Source organism: Hylobates moloch, unplaced genomic scaffold (genome assembly GCF_009828535.3).
Source record: "Hylobates moloch isolate HMO894 unplaced genomic scaffold, HMol_V3 SCAFFOLD_4, whole genome shotgun sequence".
NCBI lineage: Eukaryota > Metazoa > Chordata > Mammalia > Primates > Hylobatidae > Hylobates > Hylobates moloch.
The window spans coordinates 70333040-70354914 of NW_026652279.1; the positions used below are offsets into that span (position 1 = coordinate 70333040).

Consider the following 21875-nt stretch of genomic DNA (forward strand, 5'->3'; position numbering starts at 1 on the left):
CTAACATGGTTATCTCAGGCTTTGTGGCAGAACCACCAAGATCTCAGCCTCTGGCAGAGTCTGGCTTCGTGAGAATGGCAAGGTACATAACTCATATAGATGTGAGATTTGCATGACATAACTGTATAAATACCTAGAATACTGTCAGCATCTAGTAACAGCTTACTAAATACTGGGTTCTTGATGAGTGAATTGAAATCGAGGTAAAGAAACAATTACCCATATCTTATTTGTATTTAACTTTGGTGCAATAGTGATTGTGGTTCTTGCCATTAATGCAATCACTTTTGCACCAACCTATCACTACTACATTTTATCCAGTTTTTTTTCTATTTTCCACTTATAGTAAAACTTATATTGGTTGTCATAGTTTTTAAAAGCTGTGCATTGTTGAGTATGAATCATTAATTGACAACATATTTTCTCATATTTAGTATTATATGCTTCTCTCAATATAATCTTAACTATTGTTTCTTAAAATTATATATAATAGTATGCACTTCTTTTGTTTCATGTTTTATCGCAGATTTAATGAGAAGTTGTTTAAAAAAATCTCATATTTATACATCTGCAATCGTGTTAGTAGCAAAAAGCTACCTACTATTTTTCAATTGATTGTGGCATTATTTTTTTGAGGGATGTGTTTTCAAAATTGTTGATTCCTTTCTAAAAGGTCTGAACTACTGAAGTTGTCAAATAAGGTTTCAGATTTCTCCCTTCCCCTCCATCTATACCCCAGAATCAGCTTCCTTCTCTGCCATGGATTATGTTTGGGGTAAAAAAGGAAGACGGTTCAGATTGATAAAGCAATACTCCTGGGAAAAGACTATTAACATGTATAAAGGGATTTCCTTGCAATATAAATACTAGCGCGCACCCTCCTGGTGCCTCAGAGCCTTCCTGATGTATATATGCAGGTAGTGAGAATTGAATCGGCCCTTTGAGACAGTAGTATAATAAAACTCTGATTTGGGGAGCAGCAGTTCTCCTTATTTTTCTACTCTCTTGTGGGAATGAGTTGCCAAGCTTTTACTTCGGCTGATACCTTTATACCTCTGAATTCTGACGCCTCTGCAACTCTGCCTCTGATAATGCATCACAGTGCTGCCGAGTGTCTACCAGTCTCCAACCATGCCACCAATGTGATGTCTACAGGTACTGACTCCTTTGACAGTTTACATATGACCGGGCCTAAAGATTTCAGAAGGAATGCTTTGAATCTTGATAGTTAATAATCTCTTTGCATCTTTCATTTTACCCCTCCAATTTAATTTAAGTGAAGTAAGCATTAAGCATATGGAAAAAGCCAACAGGCCAAATAATTTTTTAAAGAAATATTAGCAAGTGTAGTAATTTCAATCATTGTTGGCTTTGTTATAAGGAAGAAAATGTGTTTTCTACATAAGAAAAGAATGAACTTGGACATTTTAAATCTAAAAACCATTTTAATGGAAATATTTATAGAATAAGGAGCAAATGAAATGAATATTATAAAATAACATAATATTTAAAAGGTGCTACTTCTTTATCTTAAAGGTTTATTCGGTTGTTAAATTACATTTACTACTTTCTAAAAACAGCTATAAACCTTATATTAAACACAACAGAACAATCTGCATATCAACAACAATGGATTTCATAGAATAAAATAATTGAGTTTTAATTAACATTTTTTAACATAAGATACAGAAAATATAGCAAGAAATGACATGGCATTTAAAGCCCATTAACTACGGTAAATTTGCTCAAGATTGCGTTCTGAAGAGACTTACTTCACTTCTAACTAAGTTTTAACATTTATCTCACTTAACTTTTTAAAACAAAAATTAAACTTCAGAATTCAAAGGCTGAACACGATCAGCCAAATACGTATGTTTTGCCAATGTGTTCATTCTTCATGCAGTAACAGTGCTTTAGAGTTGATTTACAAATGAACAAAGGCTTGAATTGAGTAAATTTCTTCCATTGAATAGCAATATAATATTCACTTTCCATTTGTTTTAAATGCAATTTGTCTCATATTTAGGAATGAAATTATATACATTTAGAAATCAAAATTTGAGTTCATACATTATTCTGATTTGGAGGATTTAAGCTCTATCTTTTATTATTATTAAGCACTTTCTAAATATATGCATAAGTTTGGCACCAATCTTCTGCTGGATTTTAAAGAATCTAGAGGTCAGATATTTAGACTTTAGTAAAATCATTTAATGTAGAGATTTTTCACTGTTACCTTTTAAATTAAATTTCAGGAATCTGCCAAAGATGTCTGTAATTTAATTTAAAGAGTAATACAGGAAGTATCCTCCAACACAATTTTTGGAAAAGATAATGAAGAGTTTTTATCAAAAATATATGCTATAAATAAATCTAAGCAATTACCACATAGCTAATCATATATTTTAAATAGTAGGTCATCCTGTAGATTGAGAATAATGAGAATAATACATTATTTCTGTGTTTGAAGATAATTTGGCCAGCAGGAAAATAAAATTCAGAATTGAGGTAATAATCTAATAAACTCTAATTTTATGCTCAAAATGCTATTTGTTTACTTTAAAATAAGTAACAATTTATTTAGTAAATTAGCCTATCCTGTATTTAACTTCCTAAAGTCTGAAAAGCAAAAATTGTTTAAGCCTTAAAATTAAAAAAGAACTGTAACGAATAAAAGTGACCTACAAATGTTTTAAATGATGATAGCATTGATTTATAATTTTTTAATGAAATTTTAATCATATGCATCTAATTGTCTAAGGAACTATTCTAGAAACACTGACTTAATAGAAACACTTGAGTATTAAATGTGTTTAATGATAATTTGTTTAATTTTGGAATGCACAGTAATGCATTATATGTAATCATATTGCAAAATGACTTTAGTTATTTTGACTTATTAGTTATAAAATAAAAATGTATACAGATTTTTAAAAATTAAAGATTTTTTCTATTTTAAAATAATATATTTTACTTCATGAGGAGAAGGCATGTCTTTAATCACTAGTTTGTATATTGGTATTCTCAAAGGATTCTAACTGTACTTTATAATATCTCATTTATTCAAGAAGATAGTTATAGTTATGAAAATTAACCAATATATTCAGAATACGAAGGAAAAATTGAGAAAATAAAATATATAAGGAAATATTGGTTTTATTGTCAATATTTTGTGCTCCCTGTCAACTTGATGATTTGTGTTTAAAATTTGATAAAAGTCTAATAATTCCAATTTACTTTCAAAATACACATTGATTTCCTGAAGCATATAACCATTTATGAATGGTTATGTTTATATACGGCTTTATGGATTTATGGATATTAATTCACTCAATGAATGAACTCATTTTTTGACCAGCTTTATCGTTATAATGGTTGTATCAATTGTGTGTATGCAGACAACTAACAACCTCATGGTTTCATCATCAAAATAAATAGATCATATATTGTTACAGGTTTTTAATAGCACTCTGAATGTGGTGAGATTTTTATGATTGTCTCTAATAAAAGGCTAGTTGCTCTGCCATTTACACTTTGATGAAACAAATTTGTTAGACAAATAAGCAAAAGTACACTGTTCAAGAGTTAATTTCTGTATTCATTCATACAGACTGCTTTATAATACCATGCAACACAAGAATTTTAAAGGACTATTCTTCTAGTTGGTGAGTTGCAATGTCTGCATTGAACAGAACCAAAGAGAATTCTGCAACTCCCAAAGACCAAGGTCTAAACTGGTCAGTCACCCCTTCATGGGGCACTCGTAGCCATAGCACAGAGCACAGGATAATTAATGAAGTCCCTTTTGATGATTTATTATCTCGTTACATGAGACGAACTTTGATTCCCCCTAATTTTAACCTACTCATCAGAGAACTTACCCAGAATGAGAAAAACATATTGGCATATAACTTAAAGAACCACATGAATGTGTATTTTTGAAATAAAACGAATGTGTCTTGAACCCTTATACATTTTCTTACCAGTCCCATCTATTTTGTCTTTGATCCAAACTCCTAAATGTTTGTGCACACATTTCTCGGTGACAACGTTGGGAAACACAGCAACGGGACTTCATTATTCTGTTCCTTCCTGTCATTATGGAAACCAGCCATCAACCTATGGAGTGATGGCAGGTAAGAAAAGTTGTCTTTTACATGTTATTGAATTTGGGGACACTTAGATGGATTTTCTGGGCCTGAAAGAATTGTGATCAGAGTGTGACATGAAATTCGATTTCTTTTTTTTTATTCACAAAAGTCAAACATTAAAAAAAAATTATTTATACAATGTTAAGCATGTTTCTCTCTGTATGTTTGCCACTTTGTATATATGGCCTGGATATTCTTTCTTTATTATTATTATTATTATTATACTTTAAATTTTAGGATACATGTGCACAACGCGCAGGTTTGTTACATATGTATCCATGTGCCATATTGGTGTGCTGCACCCATTAACTCGTCATTTAGCATTAGGTATACCTCCTAATGCTATCCCTCCCCCCTTCCCCCACCCCACAACAGTCCCCAGAGTGTGATGTTCCCCACCCTGTGTCCATGTGTTCTCATTGTTCAATTCCCACCTATGAGTGAGAACATGCGGCGTTTGGTTTTTTGTCCTTGCCATAGTTTACTGAGAATGATGATTTCCAGTTTCATCCATGTCCCTACAAAGGACATGAACTCATCATTTTTTATGGCTGCATGGTATTCCATGGTGTATATGTGCCACATTTTCTTAATCCAGTCTGTCGTTGTTTTACATTTGGGTTGGTTCCAAGACTTTGCTATTAACTTTGAAAATTACTGTTAAAAATCACCACTTCTTGTTTCCTGCTCTATGACACCCACAGAGACCATAGGGGTTATACCTAATTTCCCTACTTACATATCCCTGAACTGCTGTGCTTCTTGAGTTTGCTTTGTATGGTTTTTATTCAAATTCACTATTGTCAAACTGTTAGTTGTAACATGATGCTATTGGTAGGCTTATCTTCACTAAAAGTATAGTAGCTACTAGACTCATGTGGCTATTTAAATTTAAATGTAAACTAAGTAAAATAAAATAAGATTTCAAATTCAGTTTCTCAGTTGCCCTTGCTACATTTCAAGTGCTCAATAACCACATGTGGCTAGCGACTCCCATATCAGACAGCACAGGTTTACAGAACACCCCCGCCCATCATTATATTTCTTCTGGACATTTGGTCCATAAACATAAATAAGACATTGATTGAAGCTAAGAGTGATTGGCAAGGGCTTTAGTGATAGCTGTTTCAGGCTTTAGCAGCCCTTTCTGTATTGCTTCTGAGTGAGTCTTCACTGAGATGGAAATCATTTGAAGTTACATACTTTTCTCCTATAGATAAGTGAAGTATGACTGTATCAAGTATAGGTACCTGTTTATTGATCCTTCTATAAAGGCATTGAAGCACAGTTTTTGAGGAATGGGCAGATCTGGCTTATGAGATCTATTCATCAAAAATTCTTGCTTAATTTCATGGCATGGCCACATAAGATTTTAATTATTTTTAAAAAGTGCGCAGTTTTATTATGCACAGGATTTTCATTTGTTGGTTTATTGTTAAAGAAATTCTTTGATATTTTATACTTATTACTACAGCAGGAAAAGAACTCTTATTGATGACAAACTAAAACTGTGTGAGTAAACGTGTGTGCGCATGTGCATGGCGTGTATGTGTGTGATACTGAGGGAGAAACTGGGATAAAAGAATCACTTATTAGGGAAATCTTTTCTAATTGACTTGTGTTTTGTTATGATCCAGATAAGCAGTAAAAAAAAAAAAAACCTAAACAAATATTGATTTATTCCTATAATTTTCAAGTAAAATGGAGCAGTTTAATTTTAATTAAATTGTTTAATCTTTGATGTCTCAAAATTTGTCCATGTAAGACTAAATAGAACATTAAAACTTTAAAATAATAATCCAGAAAAATAGTAGCTTCTCCTACATTCTATCAAGCAACATTCTGAATAAACCAGTAGCCTAACATTTATGGTTAAATGAAGACTGGTGTTCTTAACAATGACCTGTAAATCCTGACGTCTTTTTTTAAAAATTAAGAAATAAAGCCATATTTTTTTCTTCCTCTCTGAAAATTGATTATTTATGATCAACATGCTTAATTAGTATTCCTGGTTAATGAGAATAGCGCTCCTCAATGATGAACTACTGTCATTATAAAATAGTAAAATAAACGCGTTTAGCTACTGGAGGTGCGGGTGGAATGCTTTCTGTGGCCTTTACAACATTTTGATTATGAGACAGGAAATGACGAACACATGCTGCTGTTTCCTGGCGGAAGGAGCTTACAGTTCGTTTACAGGAACCCCCAGGAACCAAGGTACATTGTTAGTTTCTCTCTTAACCCAGCACAGAGGCAGTCCCTGCCAGTTGATTGAGGTTGGCACCAAGATTAAAACCAGTCACAGACCAGCGGCCAAAAATCTCTTGCCCAAATATCTTCAGATAGTTTTTGCTACCACCTCCCACCCCGCCAAATCAAAGAGGGCCACCGCTGGCCTCTGGAGGTTGCAGCTGGCCTCAGAATTCTAACACCCTTCCTGCTTCCAGGACTGGAGTCAATATGCCAGTGTTCACATTGAGAGTGTTGGCAGCTCATGTCTTTCTGATCCAAGTTTCCTCCAGCACGAACTCAGCAAACCCACTTCCATGAACCTCTTCCTCATTTCAATTAAAATGTAAAGACCCGTGGAAGAGCCTTTCAAAATGATTCAAAAACCTGGTTTAGTGACATCAAGAGCAGAAGACTTACACCAAGGTTTGGAGCTATCACTGTGGTCTTAAAATTAAATATATTCTGTGACTGAAAGAGAAACTCACTATCACAAGCACAAAGATATTTGAATATTTTTTAGAGGGATCGTTAAATCCCTCTCAAAAATTTTGTGAAAATGTGATATGCTTTAAATGTCAGGATGTCTATACTGGGACATAATTCAGTATTAGCATTTGCTTCACGAGAGATTAGATCTTAGAGAATCTGAACTCTCCTGCCTTTATCCCCAGTAAAGCTGCATAAATTGAGTTACAAAATACAGCAATTCAGAAATAAGAGAGAAAAGGTAAATAAGAGACAAATGTATAAAGTACACAATAGAAACCTGATTATGTCATTTGAATTTTCTGAGACGTCTTAAGGCATTAATCAAATCAGCCACTTCCACACAATCCACAGAAGTGTCTTAACAACAACAAGGACACGGTGTCACATACTCTATATAAAAGTGAAGCTACAGAAAGAACTATATTTCTAAAATATGTGAAATTACTTTATTTTCATATGGCTATTTCATTACCCATACTCTGATGCTTACATTTAGTTTGAGCATTTCATTAAATTAATAACTCACAGGAAAAGAAGAGCTATAACTGATATTTTGTCAGGTTGGTAGGTAGAATTTTAATGATCAGATGAATCAACTGTACCTAATAGTCCAGGTGCAGGCAAAATAAAGAGAATGACTAATTGGGAGTAATGAATTATCCATGCCACTAACTAATTACTAACATTGTTCAGGTGATTAACACCTCTGAGTTTCAGCCTCTTCGTATCTAAGTTGTGGTGGGTACTACACCTCTATTGCGGTTGAGTAGTAGCAAATTTGTGTCAGCTCAAAATGATTTCTCTTTTGACCTTCTCTTCACATACTCTTGCAGCTAAATTCCTTCTGTCTTTTCACTCCTGAGAACTTAGAGAATTCAAATCAACACCTTACAGTACAAATCATAGAAAACTGAGAATTACAGATGCTGTTCAAAGTCTCTCCTAGATAAACACAAAACAAAACAAAATATCAAAAAAAAGTTCTCAAAACTCTGACTCTTGGGTTTCTGAGATTGTTTCTGTTCTCCAGTATCTGAAGCAGAGTACAATTCAGGATACAAGCTCAATGGGGGTTCACCCTTTCCACCGTCCTGTGGAAACAGCAAATCAACCTCACTGTAATGAATGAATTAAACCCACCAACTTTACATGATGTAGTGGCCAAACCAAGAAGTAGTGTGAAAGTCCTTGCTTTAAAAATTAATTTCAAGGAGAAAACAAAACAAAACAAAAAAGCTTGTTTAAGTCCCAAGAGTTTGGGACTTAAGATGACGAGCATCCAATTCTTTTGGATGAGAAGTGGATATTAAAAAAAAAGATTGTTATGGCTGAAAATATTCTCGCTGCCTGGGCTAATACAGAAGAAAACGGAAATCAGCCTGGCAATTGACAGGGGGAAATAGTCTATTTTGGAACCCATCTTTTCATTTTTTGAAATTTGAAATTTTTTTTTCTTAATTTACTTATTTTGTTTCGTTCTTTGTTTTATTAGGCCCTAAATTGTTCTGGTTGTAACAACTCTAAGGAAACAAGTAATTCTGAAGATCTTTGGTTCCGCATCATGAAAGGTCTTTTGGTAGGAGTAACATGATGTATTTTCACTTCCAGACTAGGGGTTGGCAACCCTTTTCTGTAAAGAATCAGACAGTAAATATCTCAACCTTTCTAGTTTTTGTTGCAACTATTCAACTCTGTCATTGTAGCAGGAAAGCAATCACAGGCTGTATGTAAAGAAACAGGCATTTCAAATTAAACTTAATTTACAAACACAGGCAATGGGCCCCTGTTGCACACGGATTGGATTTACCAGTGCACAAAAGTGAAAAGATCACAGTGGAAGTTTATAATTTCCTTTGAATTTTTATGCCTAAGCAACACAGGGGACTATACGGAAATATCCAGATACGTGTTCCCTTGCATGTTACGAGCACAGCAGGGTGGCGTACTTTACTCTGTCCCTCTGCTTCCCCTGTTTGTTTTTTTAAGGCATCAAGCCAGTAACCTGAGATGATGTTGTCAGCTAACCACACGCTGCAAAGATCAATTTGCCCCATGCTGTGGTACATTGAGTCAGCGCCTAGTAAGGCAGCCCTATCTCTGACCCCCATTGCCTGCTTTAAAAGATTTACCTCTGTTCTTCTCCCTCCTCTGTCATACAGAATGCATACATAGCAATTTAGAAAGGCTCTGGCGAATTAATCTTCAATGTGAACATGTATTTGGAACTACAGTGTGCAAACACTTCCGAGCTATGTGTGTGTGTGCTGTCCAGGCCTCAAGATAATTTTTCTTTATCCATGTTTCAGAAAATGTTGATGAGACCTCTGTTGCACATGACTCACAACATCTTTTATCTTATTCCTACTTTTTTCAGTAATCTAGATTTTAAAAATATTTGAAAAACACGTTGCTATACATATCATCCCAGTCACTCTCCACAATCCCCCAAATGCACGCTCAGATGCTAGAAACAGAAGTTAGTTTGGCTTTTCTTTTAAATTGTTGTGATGAAATTCTGTGTGAAGTTAGTTCCAGGAAATCTGTGACCTTGCAGATAATTGTAGATACTTTCATAGAATGAAAAATAAAAGTGAGCCGGGTGCAGTGGCTCACAACTGTAATCCCAGCACTTTGGGAGGCTGAGGCCGGCAGATCACCTGAGGTCAGGAGTTCGAGACTAGCCTGGCCAATATGGTGAAACCCTGTCTCTAAATAAAAAATTATAAATAAAAAATATAAATTAAAAAATACAAAAATTAGCTGGATGGGGTGGCAGGCGCCTGTAGTCCCAGCTACTCGGGAGGCTGAGGCAGGAGAATTGCTTGAAGCTAGGTTTCAGTGAGCCGAGATGGCGCCACTGCATTCCAGCCTAGGGAACAAGAGCGAGACGCTGTCTCAAAAAAAAAAAAAAAAAAAAAAGGGAAAGGGAAAAAAATAACAAATGTATCACACGTCACATTTTCCTTCTTGTTCTGGATGCCAAACCTTGGAGCATGGTATTTTCTATGTAGTTTTCATGGATTCCATTCAAATTTGTTTTCTGTGTGTCCACTTTCCCAGAGTACTTAACAATGTATAAACTACCTTTCAATTTTTGTGGCTGGGTTCTGTGGCTTATACCTATAATCCTAGCACTTTAGGAAGCTGTGGCTGGAGGACTGCTTGAAGCCAGGAGTTTTGAGACGAGCCTGGGCAACATAGTGAGATCCCGTCTGTGCAAAAAATTTAAAAAATTAGACGAGCATGGTGGTGCATGCCTGTAGATTCCTCTTAGGATGCTGAGGTGGGAGGATGGCTTGAGGCCAGGAATTTGAGACTGCAGTGAGCTATGATTTTACCACTGCACTCCAGTCTAGGAGACAGAGTGAGACCCCATCTCTAAAAATAAAGAATAAATAAGCAAACAAACAAATAAACAATTCTATGGAAACAGGGATGACACACTTTGTAAATATTTTATTGTAATATTTTTGTGGAACAGTGTTTGTTTAATATAGCCAAAGGTATTTAAATGCAGAGAAAACCTTTTAAAGATAAGTTATTTGATTTACCTGAGTATAGCCTGCCTGGAGAATGAACCGGGCAATTATTTTGATGTGGCTTACTGCAATGCTTATTAGACTTTAGTTCTGATTTAAACTGCAAAGTTAATTCATTGGGCACTGGAGGCAAGTTATTTACTTTCTTTCGACTTAAATTTCCTCCATTGTAAATTATGGGGAAAAATACATATCTTTCCTGACTCATTTTTTGTATAAGGATAAAGATGATGACAAATGTGAAATTAACACAACGCAAAGTGTTGCATAGAAGATTTGTAGCAGTACATGATTATGATCAGAAAGAGAAATTGAAAATAATAATAAAATTTGATAACAAATTTAGACCTTTTAGTATGCGTATGTAAAAAACACACAAATTGTTTATGTAAAATAAACATAATTTGACTTAGGTTAAATGAGTTATCTAAAGTGTCTTAAAATATGTTAAATGTACAAAATCTAACAGTAGCCTGGCTTTTCTTTGTACTCTTTCTCAGGGTATTTTATCATTAAATGTATTAAGTGATACCTGATGGACCTAAATCATGAAAGAAGTGAAAGTTTTAGAAATATATGTGAGAATCAATTCTGAAAGCATAAGCACAAAAGTCTTCAGATAAACATCAGATTAAATAGATGCTAACATAAATGTCATCAGTTTTCTTTTTCATCTATTAGCCCTTCTTTTAATTTAGCAGAAAATTAAAATTAATAAAAAGCTAAAAATGAACCCCACGGCAATAAACATTTTCAAGAAAAGCTATATAATGAAAGAAAAGTTGGTAAAATTGCTTTTAAAAATGTGCTCTGATCAAGATGCCACATAATAAAGCATAAAATGGATAGTTAACTGACTTTTACAAAAATAAACCTGGATAATTTTGGTTTGTAAAAGTAGCAGGAATTTTTTAAAGACAAAAATAGTTTCTTTCACATCTTTTTCCCAGCTTTAGAGCGGACAAATTTATTTTATGCTAATTTGTTTAATCTCTCATTTGTATGTTTACTTTGTTTTAGAAAAATAATATACCCTATTAGATGGGGTGCACTTTATAATTACATATTTTTATATAAAAAATATAAACCAACAATTTGCTGAGTTACAGTATTCTTTGCTCATTCCATATTGATATATTAATGTAAGATTTATGTATTCTGGAAAATATATTATTACTCATGTCTTTGGTTTGAGAATGCATGAACTCTTGATGCATTTTTTTCCAGCAAGTTTCTAAGAATAATTATTGCATGTATTCCATAGTAATTTATTTTAAAATATTTATATGTATAAGAAAATGATTACTCAATATTTTTATATAAAAATGTCTTGCTTATACAATCATCCTTCTATATATGTGGCACATTGGTTCCAGGACTCCAAGGATACCGAAATCTTCAGATGCTCAAGTCCCTGGTATACAATGGTGTAGTGTTTGCATATAACCGAGGCACATCCTCTGCTTTAAATCATCTCCAGATTACTTATAATATCTAAATCAATGTAAATTCTATGTAAATAATTGTTGTACTGTATTGGGTTTTTTATTTGTATCATTTTTATTCTTGTGTTGTTATTTTTTACTTTATTTTTTAAGTGTATTTAACTCACGGTTGCATCAATCCATGAAGGCAGAACCCATGGATACGGAAGGCACACTACACATGTCATTTAATATAAATTGAAGTAGAATCTTTGTCGATAAAAATTGTAATGTATTGATAAAGAAAACAAGAAACAAAATGTGTTGGAATTTGGCTTATATACTGTCCTCTCACCTATAGTTCCCAACTAAGATAGACTCTTCCAATGAAAAAGGAAATCTGGAAGCAACTGTGTAATAATTTCAGACCTTTTTACATTTTTTGTGATTTAACATATCCACTCAATATGATAAGTAATTACCCATAAATTATAAAGCGGATTTAACATATCCCCTTTATCATTTATGGGTAATTACTTATCATATATAGAGTTGCAAGCTTTCTTGCTTCTTTGCTTTTCCTTAAATAATAATCAAGAAATTATTCTGTTATATTGTATATTTTTCAAGAAATCTTGTTAGTGACTTTTTAATAGAATTTTTTTTTTTTTTTTTGAGACGGAGTCTGCGATCTCGGCTCACTGCAAGCTCTGCCTCCCGGGTTCACGCCATTCTCCTGCCTCAGCCTCCCGCGTAGCTGGGACTACAGGCGCCCGCCACCTTGCCTGGCTAATTTTTTGTATTTTTAATAGAGACAGGGTTTCACCGTGTTAGCCAGGATGGTCTCGATCTCCTGACCTCGTGATCCGCCCGCCTCGGCCTCCCACAGGAGTGAGCCACCACGCCCGGCCATTTAATAGAACTTTTAAGGTTACCTTTTGTTAATATTTAATCACTCCTCAAGCCTATTTAGCCATATTAATATATTTTATTTTCTCATTATTCTCTTTCTGCCTGCCTTCATTTAATTAAAAAAAGATGTGATTATTTCCTAATAAAATCAAGTTTTTACTGATTAAATAGTGGGGTGTTTTTATATTGTGAAATCAATTTCCCATTCACAAGAAAACTTCTCAGCATAGCACTTAGCCGAAGCATTTAGTGCCATGATTACAACAAACATCACCCATTATTTATTCAGTGAATTAAGAAAACAGAGTTCAATGAATAGATTCTGGTTAGAGTTCAACCTCAGATTCCCAGGAATAGGTGTCATTTAAGAGAAAAACATGATAGAAAATGTACACTTCTGAGAGAAGTTGTTTGTTTCTATTTTAGTTATTCGCAGTCCCCTGCTTCTTTCCTTTAACCGTATCTTTGGTTTTGCTGCTCTGGAGAAGGTAGAAGATAAATAATCTCAATTCTGCTAAGCTACTTTGACTCCTTCTTCGGAAGACTGAATATAAGGTAACCTTTTAAGTACTGAGACAGGCTACAGCAGAATAATGGGCTAAATCAGGCAAAACCCTTTCTCATATAGAAATAAGGAGAATTACAAATGGTCTTTTTCATTGTATTTCTTTGTTTACTCACAGGTAGTTTAACCCCTTGTCTTTATAAATTTCCTGACCACACCTTGAGTCATGGATTTCCTCCTATACACCAGCCTCTCCTGGCAGAGGACCCCACAGCTGCTGATTTCAAGCAGGAACTCAGGCGGAAAAGTAAATTGGTGGAAGAGCCAATAGACATGGATTCTCCAGAAATCAGAGAACTTGAAAAGTTTGCCAATGAATTTAAAGTGAGAAGAATTAAGTTAGGTATGTGCTTGTTAAAGGCAACAGGAAAAAGAACTTGGTTTGCAAATCTTCATTGCTGGTAAATCTCTTACATGTTGCTAAAAGTATAAGATGATTCTCATTCTTCATCTCTACTGTGGATGTAGTTAGTTGTTATGGAAATCCTCCAAAAACTTTTGTTTTCTTATAATTTCTTACGAGCCTAAATACATAATTTTTAAATTAATAATACTCTTTCAAAATGTACTCACCTCAACGTTAGTTTTGAAGTGCCCATTTTTATCTATATATATATATATATATTTTTTTTTTTTTTTTTTTTTTTTTTTTTTTTGAGACGGAGTCTTGCTCTGTGCCCCAGGCTGGAGTGCAGTGGCGCGATCTCGGCTCACTGCAAGCTCCGCCTCCCGGGTTCACGCCATTCTCCTGCCTTAGCCTCCCGAGTAGCTGGGACTACAGGCGCCTGCCAACACACCCGGCTAATTTTTTGTATTTTTAGTAGAGACGGGGTTTCACCGTGTTAGCCAGGATGGTCTCGATCTCCTGACCTCGTGATCCGCCCGCCTCGGCCTCCCAAAGTGCTGGGATTACAGGCTTGAGCCACCGCGCCCGGCCTCTATATTTTATTTGAACTTTTGAATAGGCCATACATTTATATGATTCAGAAGTGCAAAAGAGTATAAGTGACATGTATCCCTTCTGCTTCCTTTTTCTGAATATCATTGTTGTTAGTTCCTTGTGTATCTTGTATGGATCTTGCTTCCATGTATCTACGTATTGTGCCAAACATATGTACTATTTCAAGTTTTCCGTAGTAATTTTTGTAGAGCTCCTTTTCCTCTGTGGAGCTGTCAAGTTCCACTTTATGAATATACCGCAATTTATTTGACCAACCCTCTACTGATAAAATTCAGGTGGTTTCTGATCTTTAGCTGTTAAAAACAATGCCACGATGATTAACCCTACAAATGTTATTTTGCACTCATATAAATATATGTGCAGGAAAAATGTTAGAAGCACAATTGCTTGATCAAAAGTATGTGTACTGGTAATTTTGATAGATGTTGTCAAACTGGTCTCTAGAGAAGGGATACCAAATTTTACCACCACTGTGAGAAGCTTTTTCACCATCCTCAGGCTATATAAACTCCAAAATGGTATGAGTTTTTAAAATCTATTTCTTTTTGTTTTCTCCTTAATGATATCTCCAGCCTCTAGAAGAGTATAACTAGAACACAAAATGAATAAATGGTGGTTGAAGGAAAAAATACGCTGTTAATATTTTAGATCTTTGCAAATCAGACAGATCAAAGTGACATCTCACTGTTATTTCATTTAAAATTTCTTTTATTATGAGTGTAAAGTGTATTATTTAATGTGCTTAACAATCATTTATATTTCCTTTTCTGTGAACTATCTGTTCAGAGCCTTTGCTCATTTTCTACTGAAGTGTTTTTAAAATAAAACAACAATTGACTTTGGTTAAATTGCATAAAATTGTTTATATTTCTTAATGGATTGAAATAATAGTTCAAACCTCTGCACTTGCAGAATGAACCATAGATAACTTAATAAAAGTATTTATTGATGAGCATCATATGCAACCATTTTATACATATAGGTATATAGCCTTAGGTCCTGAAATAATATGTAGCTATTACGTGTAATAAGCACAGCAGTAGGAATCTTTGTGAAATTCATTTTCAGTTTTCTATTTATATTACTGTGAATGTTTCAAATTATATGTTGATTATTTCAGCTGTACTCTAAAAATGTTTGGGACAAACAATAAGGATCATTAGTCTGAAGACAGAGGCATTACCAAAAACTATAAAATGGGCTCAGAGGTATACACGAAATATGTAATCATAGCCTCTTAATAAATATGATTTTAGGGAAAGTAGCATAATTCTTAGTTTTATTTATTACCCTTCAACAATATCATCGAATCTTTTAGAGTTGAAATAAAAATTTTATGATATTTAACCATATATTTTATGCATTACAGTTAATATATTAAAAATTTTTGAACATACATTGTTTGATATTTAACAATAATGATAAAAAAGCCGTAATTTTCAAGTGCCTTATAAAGTGTTTAGGATACATCTAAACACTGGCTAAGTATTATGAATGGCAGATGTTTCTATCTGAATTCTTTTGGTGACTAGATAAAAGCAATTTATTAACTAGAAGAAATATGTTTTGAAGTATTGGACAAGTACTTCAAAGTATAATGAATCTTACTAAATAATTCTGATTTGCTAAGAACATATAGTTAAAAAACAGTATGTAATAGTTGACAAAGATACACAGATTTGTGTGACAATGAACCAAAATTAACATTTCCTGGAAAGTTGGAGTTGATGGTCTTCATTGTCCCTTCACAGGATACACCCAGACAAATGTTGGGGAGGCCCTGGCAGCTGTGCATGGCTCTGAATTCAGTCAAACAACAATCTGCCGATTTGAGAATCTGCAGCTCAGCTTTAAAAATGCATGCAAACTGAAAGCAATATTATCCAAATGGCTGGAGGAAGCTGAGCAAGTAGGAGGTACTAAACTGTGTCTCTGAAGGCTGTGCTGTGTTTTAACCTAAAAATAATGGCTTCAATAGGTAGGATTAATGCTAAAGCAGGAGGTTTGAGGGGGTTTTTTCCTCCTTTTCTCTTTGAGATGAAAAATAAACATTTTGTTATATCACACTAAAACCAACATCAAAAAAGGAAGGGCGATGTAAGTGTGGAAATAAATTTATTGAGGAGAGAATAACCTATATAAGGAAAGCTTACAACGTAAGTTGGCATCAGCATGAAGGGGTAAAATACTTATTTTTTTACACATCCATTTTTTTCCCTCTGTTTTATACTAGAGAAATCATATATGATCACATTTGTATCCTAATATTAGTGTACGCAAAACATTTGCACACACCAGTCTTCCAAGTAAATAATATAAGCAATTGCTAGATATGCAACTTAATGAGATAAAATTATCTACTCATACAAATGTCAGGGCTTGATAAAGAGTGAGGTTTGAGAGTATTTACAGCAAGCACTCCAACAAAAGTAAAGTGAGGATATTATTTGTAGAAAGTGTCTTCGCGAGGTTAATATTTATTTCTGTGTTGAGATTTTTCTCTATGGTCTGTACTAGAAAATGACTTAGACTGCAAAAATTTAAGACAAAAATGTCTGGCATTTTTATTTTGCATTGTTTTATGAAGAAAACTTGAAATCCAAATCAGATAGTTTTTTTATAAAAAGTCTTTGTGTTTCGAGGTCAGGAGATCGAGACCATCCTGGCTAACACGGTGAAACCCCGTCTCTACTAAAAATACAAAAAATTAGCCGGGCGAGGTGGTGGGCGCCTGTAGTCCCAGCTACTCGGAGGCTGAGGCAGGAGAATGGCGTGAACCCCGGGGGGCGGAGCCTGCAGTGAGCCGAGGTCGCGCCACTGCACTCCAGCCTGGGTGAAAGAGCGAGACTCCGTCTAAAAAAAAAAAAAAAAAAGTCTTTGTGTTTGTAATTCTCTCTCTTTTCCACGTTATAGCTTTGTACAATGAAAAGGTGGGAGCAAATGAAAGGAAAAGAAAACGAAGAACAACTATAAGGTATTCTTTATATTAAAAGTTACTAGGGGACAAAACTGGTATTTTATAAATGGAATGAGTATTTGAGTGTAATGCAGGTGTAACATAACATATAAATGTAAGGTGAATTGGGAGGCCAAGGCGGGCCTGAGGTCAGGAGCTCGAGACCAGTCTGGCCAACATGGTGAAACTCTGTCTCTACTAAAAATATAAAATTTAGCCGGGCGTAGTGGCAGGTGCCTATAATCCCAGCTATTTAGGAGGCTGAGGCAGGAGAATGGCTTGAACCCGGGAGGTGGAGGTTGCAGTGATCTGAGATTGCGCCACTGCACTCCAGCCTGGGCAACAGAGTGAGACTCCGTCTCAAAAATAAATAAATAAATAAATAAATAAATAATAATAATAATGTAATAACTTAATTGTGAGAAATGGAGAGGTAATACTTTTTAACATTTGATGGAAAATTATGTATTGTTTGATTCAAGAACACTTTTGCTCCAAAATTTTGAATACAAACAGAAAGAAAACAATAATTTCTAAGAGACTGGCCATATCTTCTCCCTTTTTAGCTATAACTTACTGCTCTGGCAATGTAGTATCCATGGTGTCTATAGTATTTAAAAATGTGACACTAGTAATCAGTGTTTCGGTCTCTTAAAGTTCAACATGACCTCTTGCATTTCAACCCAGAAAGATTGTTCACTGATCTTTTTGTAGTTTCTGTGAGACATGCTTAGGAAATACTAAAAGACAGGTTTTGTTTTGGTTAGTTGTTTACTAGAGATTTCCTTTATCATAAACAGCCCTAAATGATTTTGGGGGGATATTTAGAAATGTCTAGGAAAATGTTCATTTTCTTTTCAAGAACTTAGTGCCCTCTGGTGGCACAAAGTGGGAAAAACATAGAAAGCCTGAGTCCCCTACTTAATGCTTTCTGTGACTCTCGTGTAACTCTACCTTACATAAGACAAAACATCTACATATTTAACACCTTATACATTTGTCCTTGTTAAAGTGTCTTGCAAGTGTGTTCAGAGTTTTTAAGTTTCCTTTTCATGTTAATATTTAGGAAATTCAACCTACCTTAATTTTGATCTGCCAAAAGCTTCACTAAAAACAACATAATTTCACCCCCTATGTCCACCCCACCCCAGCATTGCTGCTAAAGATGCTCTGGAGAGACACTTTGGAGAACAGAATAAACCTTCTTCTCAAGAGATCATGAGGATGGCTGAAGAACTGAATCTGGAGAAAGAAGTAGTAAGAGTTTGGTTTTGCAACAGGAGGCAGAGAGAAAAACGGGTGAAAACAAGTCTGAATCAGAGTTTATTTTCTATTTCTAAGGAACATCTTGAGTGCAGATAAGATTTTTCTGTTGTATAATAGCCCCTTTTTTTTCCTGTTTCATTCCTTTCTCTTCCTCAACAAAAACAGAAATTAGTTGGTTGACTTAGAATCATTTTATATCAATAGCTTTTACAGAAGCTTACTTTTCCATTTTTTAAAAAAAGAAACCAACAATTTAAATTATATTGATGTTATTTACTTAAAATAATTATCCCCAGAAGCCACATTATCCATTTTAAGCCAAATATATTAACAGTAATGATCTCTCCATCTCTCCCTCTCTTACACACACACACACACACACACACATACACACACACACACACAGACATAGAGTGTGCATATGGGTTTATAGGTTCCTTTTCCAAACATGTTTATTAGCTTTTTAACATTTAAGTGAGTAACGACACATATGTAAAGCACATCGCCAGAAATATCCAATTCAAAAATTAACCAATGGTCTGCTTTCTACCAACTCTACTAGTTTGTCTGAACTAAAAGTTTTGAACTTAGAGCTGGAGGTGTCTTATAGTTTTATTACTACCTTTAGGAATAAACCTCAACTGGAATTGATACTTTGAAGCTAAAATTTAGGGCATAGCTGACAGAACTGTTTCAAAAGAGATTTGTAGAAACATTAATTTTTGATCTTTTTATTCTTCCTAAATATTAACTTTTTGATGTGTAGCTGTAGAAAATAATGCTTTATGGATTCTTCAGCCTCAAACCATTAGTCTGTAAGCTGCAACAGGACAGGAAGAGATCTGGCTTGTTTGGTGTTAACTCTCCAGGGCTTAGGAAAGTTCTTGCTCAGATTAGGCATGCAATCTTTGTTAAATGAAGGAGTGTAATGTTAACAATGGCTACAAATGTGAACGGTGTCACCTAATTTTACATTATAATGGTTTTGAAATCTCACAATCTAGAAAATCATCCAGGTTTCTATAACAAGACATGATCACTTTTGGTATAATTGATTAGAATCCGACTTACTATTTGTAAAAAGTTTGACATATTGAGATTTTAATTTTAATTCTGAGAATTGTATTGAAAAGAACATATTTATTTAAATTATAAGAATGCATTTCCTTGAAACATGCTAGTAGAGGCAAACTGTAATGTGATATTAACTTAGAATATTGCCTTTTTGCATTTGGAATGTAAATCTGCTGGCTGTTTATCTAACTTACTTTAGGTAACAAAAGTGGTAACAATTAGACCAAATTTTATTGTTGAATTAGAATGCTTACTAAATAAATTATACTGTCCAGTCTCTTTTATGATATTATTAAAGACCTTGCATTTTTACAGGTCATAATCTACATAGATCATATATATGTATGTTCATACATAATCATCATCAATTGGATGGGTAAAATTTGATATATTACTAATAAAGGTAGACATTTAACTAACAGCTTTCAGTGGCCTAATCATCCATGCTTACGCACACATTTAGCACCCAAAAGATATTAAATACAACATTCTTATTTAAGAGTAAATTCCAAATTATTCAGCCACACAGGCATTCAAGTTCCTTCTCTGGTTAACTCAGTATTTCTTCGCCTACTTAAAACACATTAACTGGGGAAGGGATTCTTTAGTTTGCTAAAAGCCAGATCATGTATACATAAATGTATATGTATATATGCAAAAATGTATATATGCATAAATTTATATATGCACTTTGAATCTTGCAAATAGAAACAAAATGTCATGCAATATAGATTAGTGATTGTTTTGCATTTTAAATATGATTCCTCTGGTAATGTCTACTCTTATGTAACAAAAATAAGCATGTATATATGCTTACATCATCAATATATGCTTAGATCATAAGCAGTATTATCAAACATCCATCCATAAGGTCATTCTTTTCAAGTTTAGACACTACCAGTATTGGGAACCATGTTTTTTCCCTAAAATAAATTATTTTGAGTTAATACTATTGAAATAGCAAATTATTATTATTATTATTGAGACAGAATCTCGCTCTGTCACCCAGGCTGGAGTACAGTGGCATGATTCTTGTTCACTGCAGCCTCAGTCTCCTGGGCTCTCCACCTCAGCCTCCTGAGTAGCTGGGACTACAGGTGTCACGCCACCATGCCTGGCTATGTTCAAAATTTTTGTAGAGATAGGGTCTCCCTATGTTGCCCAGCCTGATCTTGAACTCCTAGACCTGAGCAATCCTCCCTCCTCAGCCTCCCAAAGTGCTGGAATTACAGACATGAACCACTGTGCCCAGTGAAATAGCAATTATTTGCCAACTGATATGGTTTGGCTGTGTCCCCACCCAAACCTCATCTTGTAGTTCCCATAATCCCCACGTGTGGTGGGAGGGACCAGGTGAAGATTAGGGGAGCAGTTTCCCGCATCCTGTTCTTACAATAGTCAGTTCTCAAGAGATCTGATGCTTTTATAAGGGGCTTTCCCCTTAGCTGGGCTCTCATTCTCTCTCCTGCCGCCCTGCAAAGAGGTACCTTCCACCATGACTGTAAGTTTCCTGAGGGCTCCCCAGCCAGTAAATACCAGTAACTCATTTGTATTAATGTTTTGTATTATACAAAACTCATTTGTATTGAGACTACTTTCTAACTACATTAAAATAATACTTTAATATATTTTAATTAATCTTCAAAACAGTAGAAAATGGTTAATGCCATTTAGAATCCTAAACCTCAATTAAACAAATGACATATAATTCACTGTGTAGACTGATATGTTCATACTTCGGGGAATAAATGACAAAGGCTGACTTTAGCCATAGTCTTTCCCTCTTATATCTTTGTGCGCTCTTTAAGTAAGTCTTCAGGAATTCAGTAGAGTTGTCCATTAAAATGGAATAAAGATGTTTGTCATTTCTACTAGTTTGGTACATTCAACTTTACCTAGTAAAGGTGGCTGATAAACTCATTCATACAATTTACCTTTCCATCTCTAAAGGTGGAAAGGATTTGCCTAGTCACAAAAATATTTTCAGTGTTTGGGGATGGCGGGGGGGGGGGGGGGGGTGTATTTTCAAGTTTTTGGGGGAATGTGGTGTTCCAACAGTAGGACACCTGAAAGCAGGCTTCACAATCTTCAGGCTTCCTCTAAGGCAACATCAATCCAATTGACTACTAAAACAACTAAGCTTAGAATGGTTTTGAATCCTCAGCTTCTACAGAGAGGAAATTGGAAAGTTGATCTGTGTTTCTGAAGTTGCCAAAACCTTTTCATGCACAGTAATGGCATCAAAGGGAAAGTCATCACAGGTCTCTTTTTGAGATCAGGAAAGCCTGGTCTGTTTTAACACGTTA

The 21875-nt window shown here is 34.6% G+C and overlaps 1 protein-coding gene across 2 annotated transcripts; it reads left to right on the forward strand.

The window, feature by feature from the left end:
• Window positions 1-1013: 1013 nt before the first annotated feature.
• POU1F1 (POU class 1 homeobox 1) lies at window positions 1014-18591 on the forward strand. 2 transcript variants are annotated; one of them, XM_032150392.1, is made up of 6 exons: window positions 1014-1155; window positions 3987-4136; window positions 13431-13655; window positions 16025-16189; window positions 17187-17247; window positions 18381-18591. In XM_032150392.1, exons 1-6 carry the CDS (start codon window positions 1014-1016, stop codon window positions 18589-18591), a joined length of 954 nt encoding a protein of 317 aa, XP_032006283.1. The 2 variants fall into 2 exon arrangements, with proteins under 2 accessions (XP_032006283.1, XP_032006284.1); XM_032150393.2 differs by having other exon boundaries at window positions 4065-4136.
• The last annotated feature ends 3284 nt before the right edge of the window (window positions 18592-21875 follow it).

Excerpts from the sequence above, each read along its gene's own strand:
- POU1F1 (XM_032150392.1), top strand. The coding sequence starts at position 1,014 with ATGAGTTGCCAAGCTTTTACTTCGGCTGATACCTTTATACCTCTGAAT. Across the intron at positions 1,156-3,986 it reads CACCAATGTGATGTCTACAG|TCCCATCTATTTTGTCTTTG; the intron begins GTACTGACTCCT and ends TTTTCTTACCAG. Across the intron at positions 4,137-13,430 it reads AACCTATGGAGTGATGGCAG|GTAGTTTAACCCCTTGTCTT; the intron begins GTAAGAAAAGTT and ends GTTTACTCACAG.